Source organism: Malania oleifera, chromosome 2, assembly GCF_029873635.1.
Source record: "Malania oleifera isolate guangnan ecotype guangnan chromosome 2, ASM2987363v1, whole genome shotgun sequence".
Taxonomy (NCBI): Eukaryota; Viridiplantae; Streptophyta; class Magnoliopsida; order Santalales; family Ximeniaceae; genus Malania; species Malania oleifera.
In genome coordinates this window covers 38363350-38379267 of record NC_080418.1, presented here as the reverse complement: position 1 = coordinate 38379267, position 15918 = coordinate 38363350, and the positions used below count along the sequence as shown (strand labels likewise).

General features: G+C 38.5%; 1 protein-coding gene across 4 annotated transcripts; it reads right to left on the bottom strand.

Moving 5' to 3' along the window:
* Positions 1 to 558: 558 nt before the first annotated feature.
* On the bottom strand, positions 559 to 15714 carry LOC131149391 (BTB/POZ domain-containing protein At3g44820). 4 transcript variants are annotated; one of them, XM_058099809.1, is made up of 5 exons: positions 15437 to 15714; positions 14540 to 14784; positions 13986 to 14055; positions 3079 to 4287; positions 559 to 1669 (listed from the first exon to the last, which is right to left on the bottom strand). In XM_058099809.1, exons 2-5 carry the CDS (start codon positions 14584 to 14586, stop codon positions 1100 to 1102), a joined length of 1896 nt encoding a protein of 631 aa, XP_057955792.1. In that variant the 5' UTR covers positions 14587 to 14784; positions 15437 to 15714; the 3' UTR covers positions 559 to 1099. The 4 variants fall into 4 exon arrangements, with proteins under 4 accessions (XP_057955792.1, XP_057955790.1, XP_057955791.1 ...); XM_058099807.1 differs by having other exon boundaries at positions 13986 to 14162; positions 15437 to 15676; XM_058099808.1 differs by having other exon boundaries at positions 14540 to 15708.
* Between the last annotated feature and the right edge of the window lie 204 nt (positions 15715 to 15918).

The following is a 15918-nucleotide window of genomic DNA, read 5'->3' as shown; positions in this document are numbered from 1 at the left end:
GACATTTTCTTAGTTTTTACAATTGTATTAAATAAATTAGTTAACCATATAATTTAGTTATCACCTAAGCATTACCAAACTTCAATTGGAATGTTATCTGGTCCATAACTTTCTCATTTTTCATCTTTTTTAATGCATACTTAACTTCGTTAACTCTAATTTTATAAATAAATCTCATATTTTTAGCCTTTTCCTCATTTGACAATTTTAAGCTTAAATCTTCTATTTGGTTTTCATTAAACAAGTTACTTTACAAAAGTAACTTCATCATCTTTTTTTATTGTCTTCGTCCTTAATCAAGACAATACCATCCTCACTATTGATAAGAATTCTATTTCAATATTTATAATTTTAACATTTTTTTCATTTATTCGTTGTGCCCTCACACGTTTGATCAAATCACAGGGAAAATTTTTGTACTGAGATTCCAACAAACCAACCCCCCCCCCCCCCCTTCCCAAATCTCTTCTATGTTATTTTATTTTATTTTATTTTCTGCAACATGAGAAGCATGATCAGACAGCACAAAATCATGTCTTGCAAAATGGTTCATGAAAATTCAACAGTAAGCAAAAAATGAAATTCAACAAATAACACATTTCAGTTCTTACAAGGCCCAACAATGCCTGCAGGTACCCAGGCCATCACCCCTTAAGAAGGCCAATTGAACGGGAAAAAAACCTTTGATATCTTGTGTGTTTGACAAAGATTGATTCATACACTGTACATGTATAATCCAAAAAATAAGTATAAAAACAATAACAACAACAACAATGCTTTTCTGCTTATAACTGAAACATGTATATACCTGTGTCAAGAAATCTTAGTCAGCCCAAATCTTGGATAGCCAACAGTGTTCCATCAATGGTTTTGGTTAAATCTTCGATGACTGCTTATTTCTACCATCCAAAGGTAATAATTTCTCCTCCATGCTCCAAAAGGGAGTTAAAATGACACATCTGTATGAGAAGAAGCTGCTTTCCTCACCTAGACAAGTCACTGAATAAAACTGTTCTGCCATAATGGACTCCTGTCTCCCCCAAAGTAGTGTGATTTTTCAAATTTCAAAGCAAAGACTTTGGTTTTCTTAGGATAGCATTCAAAACAAAGTGAAACTTTTCCGATGTCTAGAATGACGGGAAGGACGTGCCTGCTCAAGAGATGCCCTTGGAGTGGGGTTTGTGGTTTCAACAATATCTGATTCAGCATCTGAGGACCGCGGAAGAAGCTTGCACCCAAGTCTCCTCACCACCATGCGGGGAGAACTGAGGGAACTATGTGATTTAGTTACCCTTTTCATCTCTTGCTTTATTTTACCAAACTCCTCTTCAAGCTCCCCAACTCTAGATCTCATCTTTTCCAAGTCTACTTTTAAAACCTGGTTCTCACGCACAACTGTCACCCAACCATCTCTTCGTACAATCTGGCCTCCCATGTCATTCGGGATGGTAGAAGGACCAGCAGGGGCACTTTCAGTGTCCAAGACATGGAGGCAGCCAGCCAAAGCTGTTCTCAACTGCATCTGCTCGAAGAACAGAACTTGTAGAACAATTCTTAGAGGCAACCTTCCATTTTGGGATGCATGGGCGCAGGCATCAATAGAGAGCTTCTGGTAGTCAATGATGCTGCACAGTTCTTCCTTCTCTTTCTCTGAAAGCCAAGGATGTGCCTGCACAGTGCCATGACATAACTTGTAATCCCAGCATTTAAGTTCAAATTTCAATGATTAATCCAGCAGCTTACTGCACAAACTGTTCTGTTAACACGTGCATGCAAGTTAAGCTGCAGGGTCAAGTATTGAAATCATACTAAAACATGAAAACATGAATTAGAGATTTACATAAAGAAACCATACAAAGAGCTTAAATGGAGATTTATCCAAGCTCAAAGTCTCAAATACACGCTAAGCTGACTTTCCAGGAACAAGGCCAAATGTGCAGAACCATGAAGAAGCCTCTACCATTAGTACCCATGCTCCATATACAGCACTAACATCTTCTGAATGGAGAAGCCCCTTGATGGATATTTAAGGTCACATTTGCTTCATAAAATTGGATTGAGTGGGAATGGAATAGCAATATAAGTTTGCAAAAAAGAATGTGATAGTAATTTAGGGCAAATAACCATGGATATGGAATAGATAAAGAATGATTATTCTCAAATATCACCATTGGATTGTCTCTATACTCATGCTATTGTATATTGGTTGGGATAATACCAGCTTTTGCATGGTAATTTTCTGGATAAAGATGCCACTTTTTTTTTTTTCTTGTAAACTATTATATCCCCATACAACAGTTATTCCGTTCCACAAACTATATGTAACCTAATGGTGTCAATCCACCAGATGGATCTATTATACAAGCAAAAGCATCATCGCCCAACTAAGACAGGCACGGTTTTAATGCTCAAGAAAAGCATTTGTTTTGACATCCAAAGTTTATTTAACTGGTCCATATTTCACAAGCAATCATTGCAGAAACCATAAGTAATTAATAAGTCACTGCAGAAAATAGCAGCCATCATGGTGGATGGTAAAAGATTGAAGGTGTTCATTCCAAGAACTTCTAAAACGGATCCCCCACCATCATGCAGACAGTGACTCCCATTTCTTCATGATATATCTTTACATTGTAGTTGCAAATGCCACAGAAAAGACAATGCAGTTATTAAATTTCAATGGCACATCTTAAATCCCCAAAATATTATCCAGGAAAGGAATTGTTTCATTTTTCAAAAGACATTTAGGATGCTTTTGTACATCCCATGAAATTGAATTACTCCATTGTGTCTTACATGAAATTTTGGGTGAATGGATTAAAACAAAAATAGCAGCCATCATCACAAATGATTGTAAAATTGTGAAAACAACAGTGTTTCACAAGTCATTAATATAATTGTATAGCATCAGTGGGCAGCATGCATTTCTGGAACAATCTCCTTTCCTAAATCAATTCTAAATTTGTGTGTCTTTAAGCTATACGAGACAATTAAGACATTCATTTCAATGGGCCATCCATATGAACAATAAACAACTTCTAATTATGCTTGAATGGGCGTCAATGAGATGAATCAAACCTTGAAATATATATCTAGCGCTCTGTATAGCCCATCATGCAAAGATCTAGAAGATTCTGGAAGTGCCTCGGCAAGTGAGCGAATCTTTCCTGGTTTTAAATTGACATCAGATGCAACCTCTGCAATGTAGCTGTCAATCAACTTTGCCACATTTCTTAATGGCCCAGACGACGGTGATGTTTCTAGGTTCAAGGATGATGGAGAAAACAGAGCTGCCCTTGGTTCTGAGGATACAAAATGATGAATAATCCGTTCAACACAGTCGGTGTTGTATAAAGTATCAGAATCAGAGTAACTAGGAATCAGAAGGTTGTCTAGTGTTGCCAATTCCAGTTGCATCCCTGCTTTCCTCTCTAATGATTCTTGGCATGCATGGTTAACACCCAATATCAATGCAACACGTAGAAGCCCTAACAAGAATCGGCAAAAGGATTTCCCCTTCTTTTCAGGGAGCAGCTTTACAATGCTTTCTAAAAGAACCCTCTGATCCACAGCAGCAGGTGTCAAGCTAAAACTTGCAACCGTTCTAGTTTTTCCACTTTGTCCACCTTGCCATCTGCCAAGACCAGGTAGGTACTTTCTACAATAATACATTATGGCACCTGCTAAATTTTCAGGTCTCATACCCCTTGCTTCCATTGTCTGAATAAGCTTCACAAACAAACCAACACTAAGATATGAGATGTCCTCAAACCACCAGTCTGATTCTGTGCTCCGAATTCTGGCCCCAGTATTAATTCCATTCCAAAGGATGCTTCCACCAGGGCTCTGTAAGCTACCATACATCATCATGGGCCATCCAAATAAAGTTGGATCTGTACAAGCCATCATAGATAGAGCATTCAAACATTTGCTTATTATTTGATGCTTTTCACATCTTGGCATAATGATTTCAGAACTTTGAAGAGCCAAAATACAATCTTTCCAGTTACGAAGTACATTTCTATGGAAGAAACTCTCTGATTTGGACAATAAATTACTGTCTCCATATTCATCAGTCATTTCCAGATAGTCTGCAGCACAATAGACCAGTACAACATTCCTAGGAGTCAAATCTACCCGGACACCATAGCAGAATTTAGCAGCTAGCAAGAAAGTGTCTGGACCACCAGGGAATCCTTCCAGTGATATGGTGAAAATCCTATTATGGGTATGTTGAGGTTCTTCTAGTAATTTTGCCATCTTCCCACATCTTGATATGAGTGGAAACTGGAAAGTTTGCATTGTCAAAATATCTTATTAGCCTTTTTCTACTATTGAGAAAACATTTGCAAAAGTGTAATATGTAAGGCAGAGCTTGCACAGCTTCTTATGCAGAACCATTCAAGAAATATAATAAACTGAAATTATATCCAAGAAAAGGCAAATATCATAAACTGAAGCAAATGGCAAGATGTCTACAAACTGTTCATAAAACCATAGACTTTGTCAATGCATGGTAAATAAGTATTACCTTTTCTCAATTTAAAGAAAATCCTTTCTATTTTTTTCCCCAGTGAACACATTTAAGAAACACAAAATGGTATAAACACCAGAAAACTATGCATTGACCAAATGAACATTGTAATGATTTAATGATAGATTCTGCTCAGAACTCGTAGGAAGATAAAAAACCATCTGTTCCCTAGAGAACAGGTCAATTATATATAGAACATGTGCTGCATGTTGGAATAACAAAATAAAGGGTACAATTACCCATTTAGGTATACTTTTAGTTTCAACGTAAGAGATCTCCTAGCTGATTGCCAGCCAAGGGGAGAAAAGGTTAAATCTAACGTGGGTGAAATGAATCTTGTATGCCATCCATCTGCATAAATCTGCCAAGTACAAGATTCAATACAGCCCTATCATTATGACCTAATACATGAAACTTCTCTCATGCGATGAACACAAAGACTCATTTGGTAGCTTTAAAACCATAGAAGAGAAGGTAGAAGTAACTGCACATCTTTTGAAATGCATAGATAGAGAAAGATAATAAGAACATTATTTCCAGAAATGGTTTAAGTCTCAGCTGCGACCAAAACATTCAAGCCAATATGAGTTCAAGTTGAAGAGTTAAATTCAGCCACAATAAGAAAAACAAGCAAAACTATATAGTTTTGGCCAAAATCAAGATGCTCTCAAGCTCGAGACCGTGGCTGTAACTTGATGTATATATCTACAATGTCATTCCAAATTTCCACATGTTATATGGTGAGGAAACCATGTCATTTGCCTACAATTTGCAAACTCTGAAAAATATCACACGTAAAACTGTAGCCACCCAACTTACATTCTAGATCTAGCAGAGAGATTTTATTTGAAGTGTTAATTTCACATGATCACCAAAAATATGTAAATGAAGATACAATAAAGGCAAAAGTAATCAAATCCTCAAAGGATCTGAAGGTTCAGAAATTTTCCAATGCAAAATATATGCAGTGATCCACTGCAAAGAGGGGTATAACTTATAAAGCAATTCTAAAATATAGTTCAGAAAGGATGTCATTTAACTTAGGTGCACCATGTCACATCATAAACATATCAATTCATCACCACAAATGAAAATGAAATTAGATCTATTATGAGCTAATGAGATTATGAGAAATTGAAAACAATGAGGCTAAAAAATAGGCAAATTAAGATATGGATATAAGGGAAAATATTAAGAGTAGATTTCATGGAAGTTTGGCAGCATCTGATAACTGTTAAGAGTATTTGTCTTTTAGTATTATTATTAAGTTTGTTAGTATGTTAATTAGTGAGAGCTAGTAAGGGTATTATTGTCATTAGAATGTATTTGATTCGTATTATATATAGAGGGAGAGACCTATCTCCAAGTTAGGTCATTCAATCAAAATCTCAACATCGTATTAGAGCGTGATCTTACCTAAACCCTATCATACTCAGCCATCGCCGGAAAACACCTCCCCACCGCTGCCCTTCTCAGATCCACCTGCACCCTTCATTATTTCACAAAACTAACCATATAGCCAAAAATAGAACCATCTGAAGCCTACCCCCACAAAACCCCATCACGGGAAAGTGTCCCACACACCTCCACACGCCAGCCAAATGCTGGCAGTGCCAACCCTCACACTGGCACATGAGAGAGTTTTCGGCCACCTTTTTCACTCTCTCTCTCTCTCTCTCTCTCTCTCTTTTTTTTCTTTGCCATGTTTTGGTTCCTTCTCTAGACCATATTAGCAAGCTGTTGGGCATGTTTTTGGCTCAAAGACCCAACCTTTTTCGACCATACACTCGTGGTAATCTGTTAGAACATATTTGATGCTCGTAAAAGTTTCTTTGTGAGTTTCTTGGAGCAGTGGCAGTGTTCGTAAGTTGTGAGACTGCGGCAGTGCTATATCAGTTGGTAAGTCATTCATCTCATCCATGGTTGTGTCGGTACTTCACATAGTTTGCGATTGTCCCAATTAGTTTTGATTGTTCTTCTTGTTTGACATTGGTGTGGCAGCAGGTTTGTTGGGATAGAGTCTATGAATCCCAAGAACATGTTTCCTTCATCACTGTCACAAGTAACAACTCAAAAGTTAGACGGAAAGAATTAAGTTCAATAGTCTAAGGTTGTTTGGGATTCTTTAGCAATATTAGGAAAATTTGACCACTTTCTCCAATCTAATCCTTCTAATGAAAAGAGAAAAGAAGTGTGGATTCAAGAAGATGCTTGATTGTTTCCTTTTTTGTGGAATTCGATGGAGCCACAGATTGCACGGATGTGCATGCATCTAGATACGTGCAAAGAGATTTGGGATTATGCCAAGCTTCTATACTCTAGTAACATTACACGTATGTATGTTTTATCCCAGGACTTTCAGTTACAACAAGGAGATAGGAGCATTGCAGATTATTTTGGAGAGATGAAACGAATTCATGAGGAGCTTAACGTTGTGCAACCTATAACTGTTGGCGTTCATGAGATGCAGAAGCTGAGGGAGCAAATGACAGTTCTTTGGATTCTAGCGGGCTTGAGAGCCAAGTTTGGGGCACTCTGATCCCAGATACTTAGTAATGCCTCTTGCCATCATTGTCGATGTTTATTCTCGTTTCCTTCGTGCTTCCTTTAGCACACATTCTCGTGCTCTTGCATCTGGCTCTACGAGGGCAGTCTTTGCTACACAGGGTGATTCTAGTTTTCTATCAAACAACCATAGAAGTTATTGAGGTGGTTTGGGTGGCTGTGGTGGTAGAGATGGACGAGGTAGAGGCACTCCTTGTAAGTGCATTCATTGTGGACGAAGTAATCATACTATTGAGCAGTGTTGGGATCTCCATGGTAGACCTTCACGTGTTGCCAATGTAGCCACCACGGACTCCACACCTTTGGGGTCGAGTGGGAGGCAACGTATTGTATCCATGTCAAAGGAAGAGTATTCCAAGTTCTAGAAGTATCAAACTCAAACGTCATAACAAGCTTCTCTTCCCATTGCATCTCTTGCCCAAACAGGTAATCCCACAATATTTATGTCATCTAGTACTTCTCGATCTAGTCCTTGGGTCATAGACTCCACTGCTGCTAATCTTATCATAGGTATACCTAATTTCTTTTCTATTATTTAGTATCCTGCAAATTTACCTTGTGTTACTCTTGCTAACTACTGCAGCCAAGGGAATTGGGATTGTAAATTCCACTTCTTCTATTTCTCTTCCTGGGGTTTTGTATATTCCCAAAATTCTTTTCAATCTTATGTTTCAATAGCAGGATTACTAGCTTGAATTGTATAGTAACATTCTTCCCTAATTCTGTGGTTATTTTCAGGATTTTAAGACGAGGAAGACGATTGGTAGAGGGTGTGAAGCTGGTGGACTTTTTCACTTTGATCTGCTATGTCCTTCTACCACCTACACTGATGTTGCCACACCTCTCCAAATTCACTATTGCCTTGATAATCCTTCATTGAAAAAGTTAAAATGTCTTGTTCCTGATTTGAGTTCTAGGTCTAGTCTTGATTGTGAGTCTTGTCAGTTGGGAAAACATCACTATGTCCCTTTCGCTTCTCGAGTCAATAAAATAGGCTACAATCCCTTTCAAGTTAGTCCATTCAGATGTTTAAGGCCCTAGTAGAGTTGTGTCCAAGTTAGGTTTCTAGTACTTTGTAACCTTTGCAGATGATTATTCAAAAAAGACTTGGCTATATTTATAAAAGACCGTTCCAAGTTATTTAATATATTTTGTGCCTTTTGTTCTGAAATAAAGACTCAATTTGGTTTGCTAGTTCGAATACTTCGAAGTGGTAATGCTAAAGAGTATGTTGTACTTACTGCTTGCTATCTGATCAACAGGATGCTATCATCTGTTCTTAGTGGTCAAATTCCCCACTCCATTCTCTTTCATAATTCACCTTTATTCTCTTTCCCTACATATATTTTCAAGTGTTTGTCCTTTGTTCATCAACTAACTCCAGGGGTGGACAAGTTGGATGCCCGTGCTATAAAATGTGTCTTTTTGGACTACTCATATACTCAAAAGGGTTATCGTTGTTATAGTCTTGTGTTGCATCGCTTCTTTGTTTCTGTAGATGCTACCTTCTTTGAGTCTACAACTTACTGCACCCAGTCCCTAAGTGCTTCTGAGCTCAATGAGTCTCTTCCTCCGCCTAATCTTCCATATTCTACTTTGCTGTCCTTGCCCACCCAACCACCTGAGTCTCTATGTATTTCAAGTCCTTCTCATCGTTTTGATCATCCTAATTTGCAGGTGTATTCACGAAGACAGCTCCGAGGAAGAGAGTCCCCTCTAGCTTCTATTACCATGCCTTTGGTTTCCTTGTTTGATGATCATATTTCCCATGATGTTGATCCTCCCATTATTGTTCGAGGTAAACGTACATGTACCCAACATCTCATTTCCAACTATGTTTGTTATGACTTATCATCACCCTCCTATTATTGTTCTGTCACTGCTTTTTCATCTACTACCCTTCCTAATCTGTTTTGCAAGCCTTAGCCCACTTTGGGTGGAGGAATGCTATGGTTGAAGAGATGAATGCTTTACAGGATAATGACACTTGGGACTTGATATCTCTTCCTCCTGACAAGTCTATGGTTGGTTGTCACTCAATATACACTGTGAAAGTCAACACTGATGATTCTGTGGCTCGTCTGAAGGCCTGTCTTGTTGCAAAGGGGTATACTTAGGTGTATGGTTTGGATTATTTTGACACTTTTTTCTCCAATTGCCAAACTAGCATTAGTACGTTTGTTCATCTACTTGGCTATTACTTGTCATTGGCCCCTACATCAATTAGATATGACGAACGCCTTCTTGCATGGTGATCTTGAGGAGGAGGTCTATATAGAGCAGCCACCTGGGTTTGTTGCTCAGGAGGAGTCAAGCTTAGTGTTTCGGTTCAAGAAGACACTACATGGTTTAAAACAATCTTGCAGAGCAAGATTTGACCGTTTCAATGTCGTAGTACTTGAGTTTTGTCTTCGACCATGTGCAGTGGATCATTCTGTGTTTTATTGTTATACTTCATCGGGTAGGATCCTTCTTATTGTTTATATGGATGATATTGTTATTATAGGTGATGATGATAAAGATATTTAGTCTCAAACTTTTTCCACGGGCTAAGTTTCAAACCAAAAATTTGGGATCATTGAAATACTTATTGGGTATAGAAGTATCTAGATCATTCTGTGTTTTATTGTTATACTTCATCGGGTAGGATCCTTCTTATTGTTTATATGGATGATATTGTTATTATAGGTGATGATGATAAAGATATTTAGTCTCAAACTTTTTCCACAGGCTAAGTTTCAAACCAAAAATTTGGGATCATTGAAATACTTATTGGGTATAGAAGTATCTAGATCTTGTATGAGAATTGTTTTGCCACAAAGGAATTATGTTTTTGATATGTTGGATGAAACTGGATTGTTGGATACAACTGGTTGATACACCCATGGATCTTAACAACGAATTAGTGCCAAATATGGGTGATTTTGTTAGATTACCACTTTACCTAAAAGCTTAAACTATTAGGTTGTGGGCCAACAATGTATATCAAGCTTTAATACTCCCTCGCACGTGGAGCCCGACAATACGTGGAGAGATAAACATACAATAAATTTTTAAATACCATAGAATAAATGCGGGCGATGAGACTAGAACCCAGGACCTCCTAGTAACTAGCTCTGATACCAAGTCGAAACTTATGAAACCATTGAACGATTCAAAGCTAGACTAGTCGCCAAGGGGTACACTCAAAATTATGGAATTAACCGTGCACCCTCCAGCTCGCTAAATTTTCAGACTCCCTTTGAAGTCCATCATTCGACTGTAAGTGCTCATACTGCTCCGAATTTATCACCTAGAATTTTCGGGTGCATGGCATTTGTGCATCTTCCTAAGCTGTCATGTGATAAGATGGAACCAAGAGCCCTACGATGTGTCTTTGTTGGCTATGCCTCACTTCAGAAAGGCTACCGTTGCTATCATCCCCCATCACGGAAAATGTATGTCACCCTTGACATATTCTTTCATGAAAATGACATGAACTATACTGTTCCCAAGTCTTTAATTCAAGGGGAGAGACAAAATGAATTGCAGACTCTAAATCTAAATCCTTCTTTGGACCATTTGGATACAAGTGGTGAATTTTTGGCTAAAAGTGGTGAGTGTCTAGAGGAGGCAACCGGGCTGCGTGAGCAACTTGTTCTCGACCAACCGGACGTTCGTTTGAATGGGGAAAATAATCAGAATCAGATGGAAGCAACTCCACTTCAAGTACCATCTAACCAATTGTTTTCTGAGGTCAATTCCCTTCCCGAACCCCAAGTACAACCCCAGGTACATTCTGAATCTCAATTCCTTCCAAAAGTACTGCCTAATCAAGCCACTAGAGGTACACCTAGAGTTAACTATGAACTTGTTCTTAGTTTCAATCCTAAGTATCCCATGAGCAACTATGTATCCTACCATAGACTGTCAAAGGAAAGTGAGTCATTTGCGAATCAATTATCTACCGTACCTATTCCTACTAACATGCAGGAAGCTCAGGGAGATCCTAGGTGGAAGGAGGTTATGAATGAGGAAATGAAGTCACTTCAAAAGAACTCAACTTGGGAAGTCGTTGAGCTGCCTGAAGGAAAGAAACCTGTTGGATGTAAGTGGGTTTCCATAGTCAAACACAAGGCAGAGGGTACACTCAAACTTATGGAATTGTCTACATGGAGACATTCGCACTAGTAGCAAAAATCAATACAGTCCGTATTCTTATATCCTTGGCGGTGAATCTTGACTGGACATTGCACCAGTTTGATGTGAAGAATGCTTTTTTGCATAAACCTTCAAGAAGAAGCATACATGGAGTTGCCCCCCGGATGTAATATGCAGTCAGAAGGTGGAAAACATGTCTGCAGATTAAAAAAGGCCCTATACGGTTTGAAGCAATCTCCGAGAGCATGGTTTGGAAGGTTTACGAAGTCAATGAAAGCTTTTGGATACAGGCAGAGTAACTCAAATCATACTTTGTTTGTGAAGCATAATAAAGGAATGATTACTTGTCTCATTGTGTACGTTGATGATATGATAGTAATGGGAAATGATTCAGAAGAAAGGAGCGCATTGCAGAACCACCTAGCCCGAGAATTTGAGATAAAGGACCTTGGTCCATTGAAATAATTCCTTGGGGTATTAAAGTGTCAAGATCAAAGGAAGGTATCTTTCTATCTCAACGAAAATATGCCTTAGATTTACTAAGTGAGATTGGTATGATGGCGTGTAGTCCAGTTAGCACTCCTACGGAAGAAAATTTGAAGTTAGGCATATATTCGGATCAAGTTCAGACAAACAAGGAGGGGTATCAAAGATTAGTAGGGAGATTGATGTATCTTGCACATACTCGGCCTGACTTGGCATATGCACTAAGTGTAGTGAGCCAATTCATGCATTCTCCAAGCGAAGAACATATGAATGCAGTTACCCGCATTTTGCGCAACTTGAAGTCATTTCCAAGAAAAGGGATTATGTTTAAAAAGGGGAATAATTGGGATGTCAAAGGATACACTGATGCAGATTGGGCTGGATCAATCAAAGATAGGCGGTCTACAGCAGGATATTTCACTTCTGTAGGAGGAAATCTAGTCACTTGGCAAACCAAGAAGCAAGTTGTAGTTGCTATATCTAGTGCTGAATCTGAGTTCAGAGGAATGGCTAAGGCAGTATGTGAATTATTATGGATCCGTACTTTATTAGAAGATCTGAATATTAAGCATGACAGCCCAATGAAGCTATATTGTGATAACAAGGCAGCTTGTGATATTGCCCACAACCCAATTCAGCACGATCGAACCAAACATGTGGAAGTTGATAGGCATTTCCTCAAGGAGAAACTAGAAGCAAGGATCATTGAAACACCTCATGTCTCGTCTCAAGAACAACTTGCTGAACTACTCACCAAGGTCATATCAAGTCGAGCATTTCATGATGGTCTCAACAAATTGGGAATGAGCGACATTTAAGCACCAACTTGAGGGGGAGTGTTGAAGATTCTAGAAGTAATTCCAAGTTGGTATACTTCCGTATATAGATTGATTGTAAATATGTTTCCTAAATTAGAGATATGCTCTACTGGCTGAGAGATTTGTAGTCCTAAACTTTAGCATTCTAATTATGTATAGTGGCTATTTATGCCCCCAATATTGTAAAGCAAAGCAAAAAAAAATGAACGATACTAAGTTTTGACTGATTTGATGCCTAATCTTGGACAATAACAGAGACTTGTTCGAAAGTTGAATTACCTCAGAGTCACTCAGTTGGATATCTCTTTTGCAACAAGTGTTGTGAGTCAATTTCTAAATTCTCCGAGGACAAGTCAATGGGACGTAGTAATCTGCATTTTGAGATATCTCAAAGGTGCACCTGGAAGAGAACTTTTATATCAGGATCAGGGTTACACTTATATTCATGGATATACAGATGCAAATTGGACTAGGTTGCCTTCCGACCGAAGATCCACAACTGGGTAATATATATTGGTTGGTAGTAATTTGATCTCTTAGAAGACTAAGAAAAAAATTGTGGTAGTCAAATCAAGTGCTAAATCATAATATAGAGCTATGACTTACACTACTTGTGAACTTGTCCAATTGATGAACAGGTTGGAAGAATTGAGTTTTTCACATTTTCAGCCTATGAAGTTGATGTGTGATAATGAAGCTGCTCTTCATATTGCCAATGCCTCCAACCAGGTCTTTCATGACTATAAGAAACACATTAAAGTTGTCATTTAGTTCGGGAGAAACTTGTACAGAAGCTCATTATCTCCGCTTATGTGAAGTCTAATATGCAGATTGCTGATTTGTTTACCAAATTTATTTGGAACAAGCTAGGAGCATATGATATTTATGCTCTAGCTAGAGGGGGAGTGGTAGAGGTTATTTATGTCCTTTAGTATTATTATTATTAAGTTTTTTAGTATGTTAATTAGTGAGAGATAGTAAGGGTATTATTGTCATTAGAATTTATTTGATTTGTAATATAAATGGAGGGAGAGACATATCTTCAAGTTAGGTCATTCATTTAATCAAAATCTCAACAATAACAATTTAGCATAGAACCGAATTCGAGGACCCAATACATGTGGAATACAATTCTTTGATACGAGGAAGAACACTTCAGGTAGAGCTGGCAATATGTTTGGTCAAAGAAGGTTGCTACATTTAGGTTTCGAAACAATCTTCTTAAGAAATAACACCAACTCCATTGGGTTGACCACACCCATAGTCAAATTTCCAAATCAGAGAATTTTGTGAAATAAGAACAGAACCTTCATATAGACATAGGTTATACAACAAAAGAAAAGCTCAAATCTTTTTCCTTTTTAAAAGACTTTTAACAGCCTTGAGCTAAACCATTTATTCTCAGATAAGTACAGCCCACAAAAGCAAATGAATGAGCATACCTTGTGAAGATGGAAGTTTACTGCTTCCACAACAATAGAAATATCACTTGGCAAGCCGGCATTGCATAACCTGTCACACCCATAGGACTTCATCACACATGTGCCTCCAGCCAACATAAGTAATATGCCTATCAAATTAATCACCATATAAGGGTATCCTCTCCTCCTTTAAGTGCACTGCATGACAGAAGGAGCAATCTAGGAACCCAGCAGCATAGAACAACACATAACCCCCACCTCAAATTGTTCTACTAAATTTTAGAAATGAAAGTAAAGAAACTGAAATTCGAATTGATTGTGCAATGTTTTTTGAGTCATTTATAAGACTACATTATTTCATCAAGAACCCCCACCCCCCCCCCCCCCCCAACAAAAAAAAAAAACACAAATATAAATAAATAAAATAAAATAAAATAATAGTAGAAGTAGTAACAAACACGGGTCATACGCACTGAAATCCGACGAATGATACAGAAATTACATAATCAACAAGCAAAATGCAACCAAAGGCAACTAGCAAATAATTTATCCAGAGAGAGAGAGAGAGAGCATACCAGTCATTGCCCTGACGATAGAACTCAGAAACCTTCCCCGGAGCCATGGCTGGAAGAAGAAGGAGACCCCCCTGCTCTTGAGAAAGCCCACTTCAATCGAGAAGAAACGCAACACAATTCGCAAAAAAGCGCATACCCAAATTCTCTCTCTCTCTCTCTCTCTCTCTCTCTCTCTCTCTCTCTCGGGTTCTTGAAAAGTGTGGGGGGTCAACCAACAAATCCAGAACGGAGTCCACCTCGTCAATCTGGAGTCATGGCGTTAAATCAGAAATTAGCAATGGTGGGTCTCCAAGCTTTCCAGCTATGGAATTTAAATTCGAAGCTCAATTGCGCCAGCGTGTTCATGAAAAGGCGAACTCCATGCCAATAAAATCCCCAACACCATCCAACACAAACATGGAACACATAATATATAAAATTTAAAAAATTTTAAAAAATAAAAACTACCCATGTTCTAATAAACTAAAAAGTACGGTCTCAACTCCCCCAAAGAACGTACAGACCACGACATGAGACCGGCAGGAGAGAGAGAGAGAGAGATTGAAACTTGAAAGTAAGTGCTTGACCAAAAACAAACACAAAGCACCAGAAGAAAAAGCAAGCGTGTGTTAAGCAAAGGGGTCAGCGGAAAGGGTCATTCGCCGTCGGTGCTTTAGCCGGCCGACGGGCCGACGAGCAGACAAGGGCAATGATATACAAACTGGGAAATGATACGATGTGCGCGTCTTCCTTCTCTCTCTCCCGCGCGCTTTTTGTCGAATACGTTGGCTGCGGCAATCGATAACGCGTGGACAAAGGAAAGAGAAGGCGATGAGGAGGAGGTAGGACCCTTTCGATCCACGTGAATGGGCGTGAGCTAATTTACGCCATATATTATAAAAAATAAAAAATAAAAACCTGATCTGTGAGATTTGCTTTTCGGGCAATCGGCAATCCTAAGAAAGATTCTTCTCCTCGTGGCTCCAACATGAAATTGGGAATTTCCTGTGGCATTGATTTTCCATGGCCATCTTGTGGAGTTCATGGCTACTTCCATTCATGGCTACTTCTACCGTTCTACTGTACTGCACTCCACACCCGTAGCCATTGTATCCGTTGCAAGCACAGCATAAATGCAGCAAGTCTTCGCTTTTAAGGGAGCTGTTAATGCTTAGTGGATATGGCGAAAAATATGTAAAGCTTCAGATCTTTGTCGCTATTAATTTATAGGGGGAATTTGTGTACCCTGTTTGAGAGTAATCATAAGAACCATAAATACATTTTCACATGAAATTTCAATTTCAAATGTGGAAACAAGAGGGCCCATCATAAATTTTTATGAGCAGCTTCAAAGTTATTACCAAAAATTTGACTCTGTAAATTATTTTTTTAAAGTATTT

Bases quoted from the DNA above. Each gene is read 5' to 3' on its own strand.
- LOC131149391 (XM_058099807.1), bottom strand. From the start codon at position 14,132: ATGGTGATTAATTTGATAGGCATATTACTTATGTTGGCTGGAGGCACA. The intron at 4,288-13,985 runs GTATGCTCATTC...CAAACTTTCCAG, and splicing joins TAAACTTCCATCTTCACAAG to TTTCCACTCATATCAAGATG. The intron at 1,670-3,078 runs GTTTGATTCATC...GGCACTGTGCAG, and splicing joins CGCTAGATATATATTTCAAG to GCACATCCTTGGCTTTCAGA.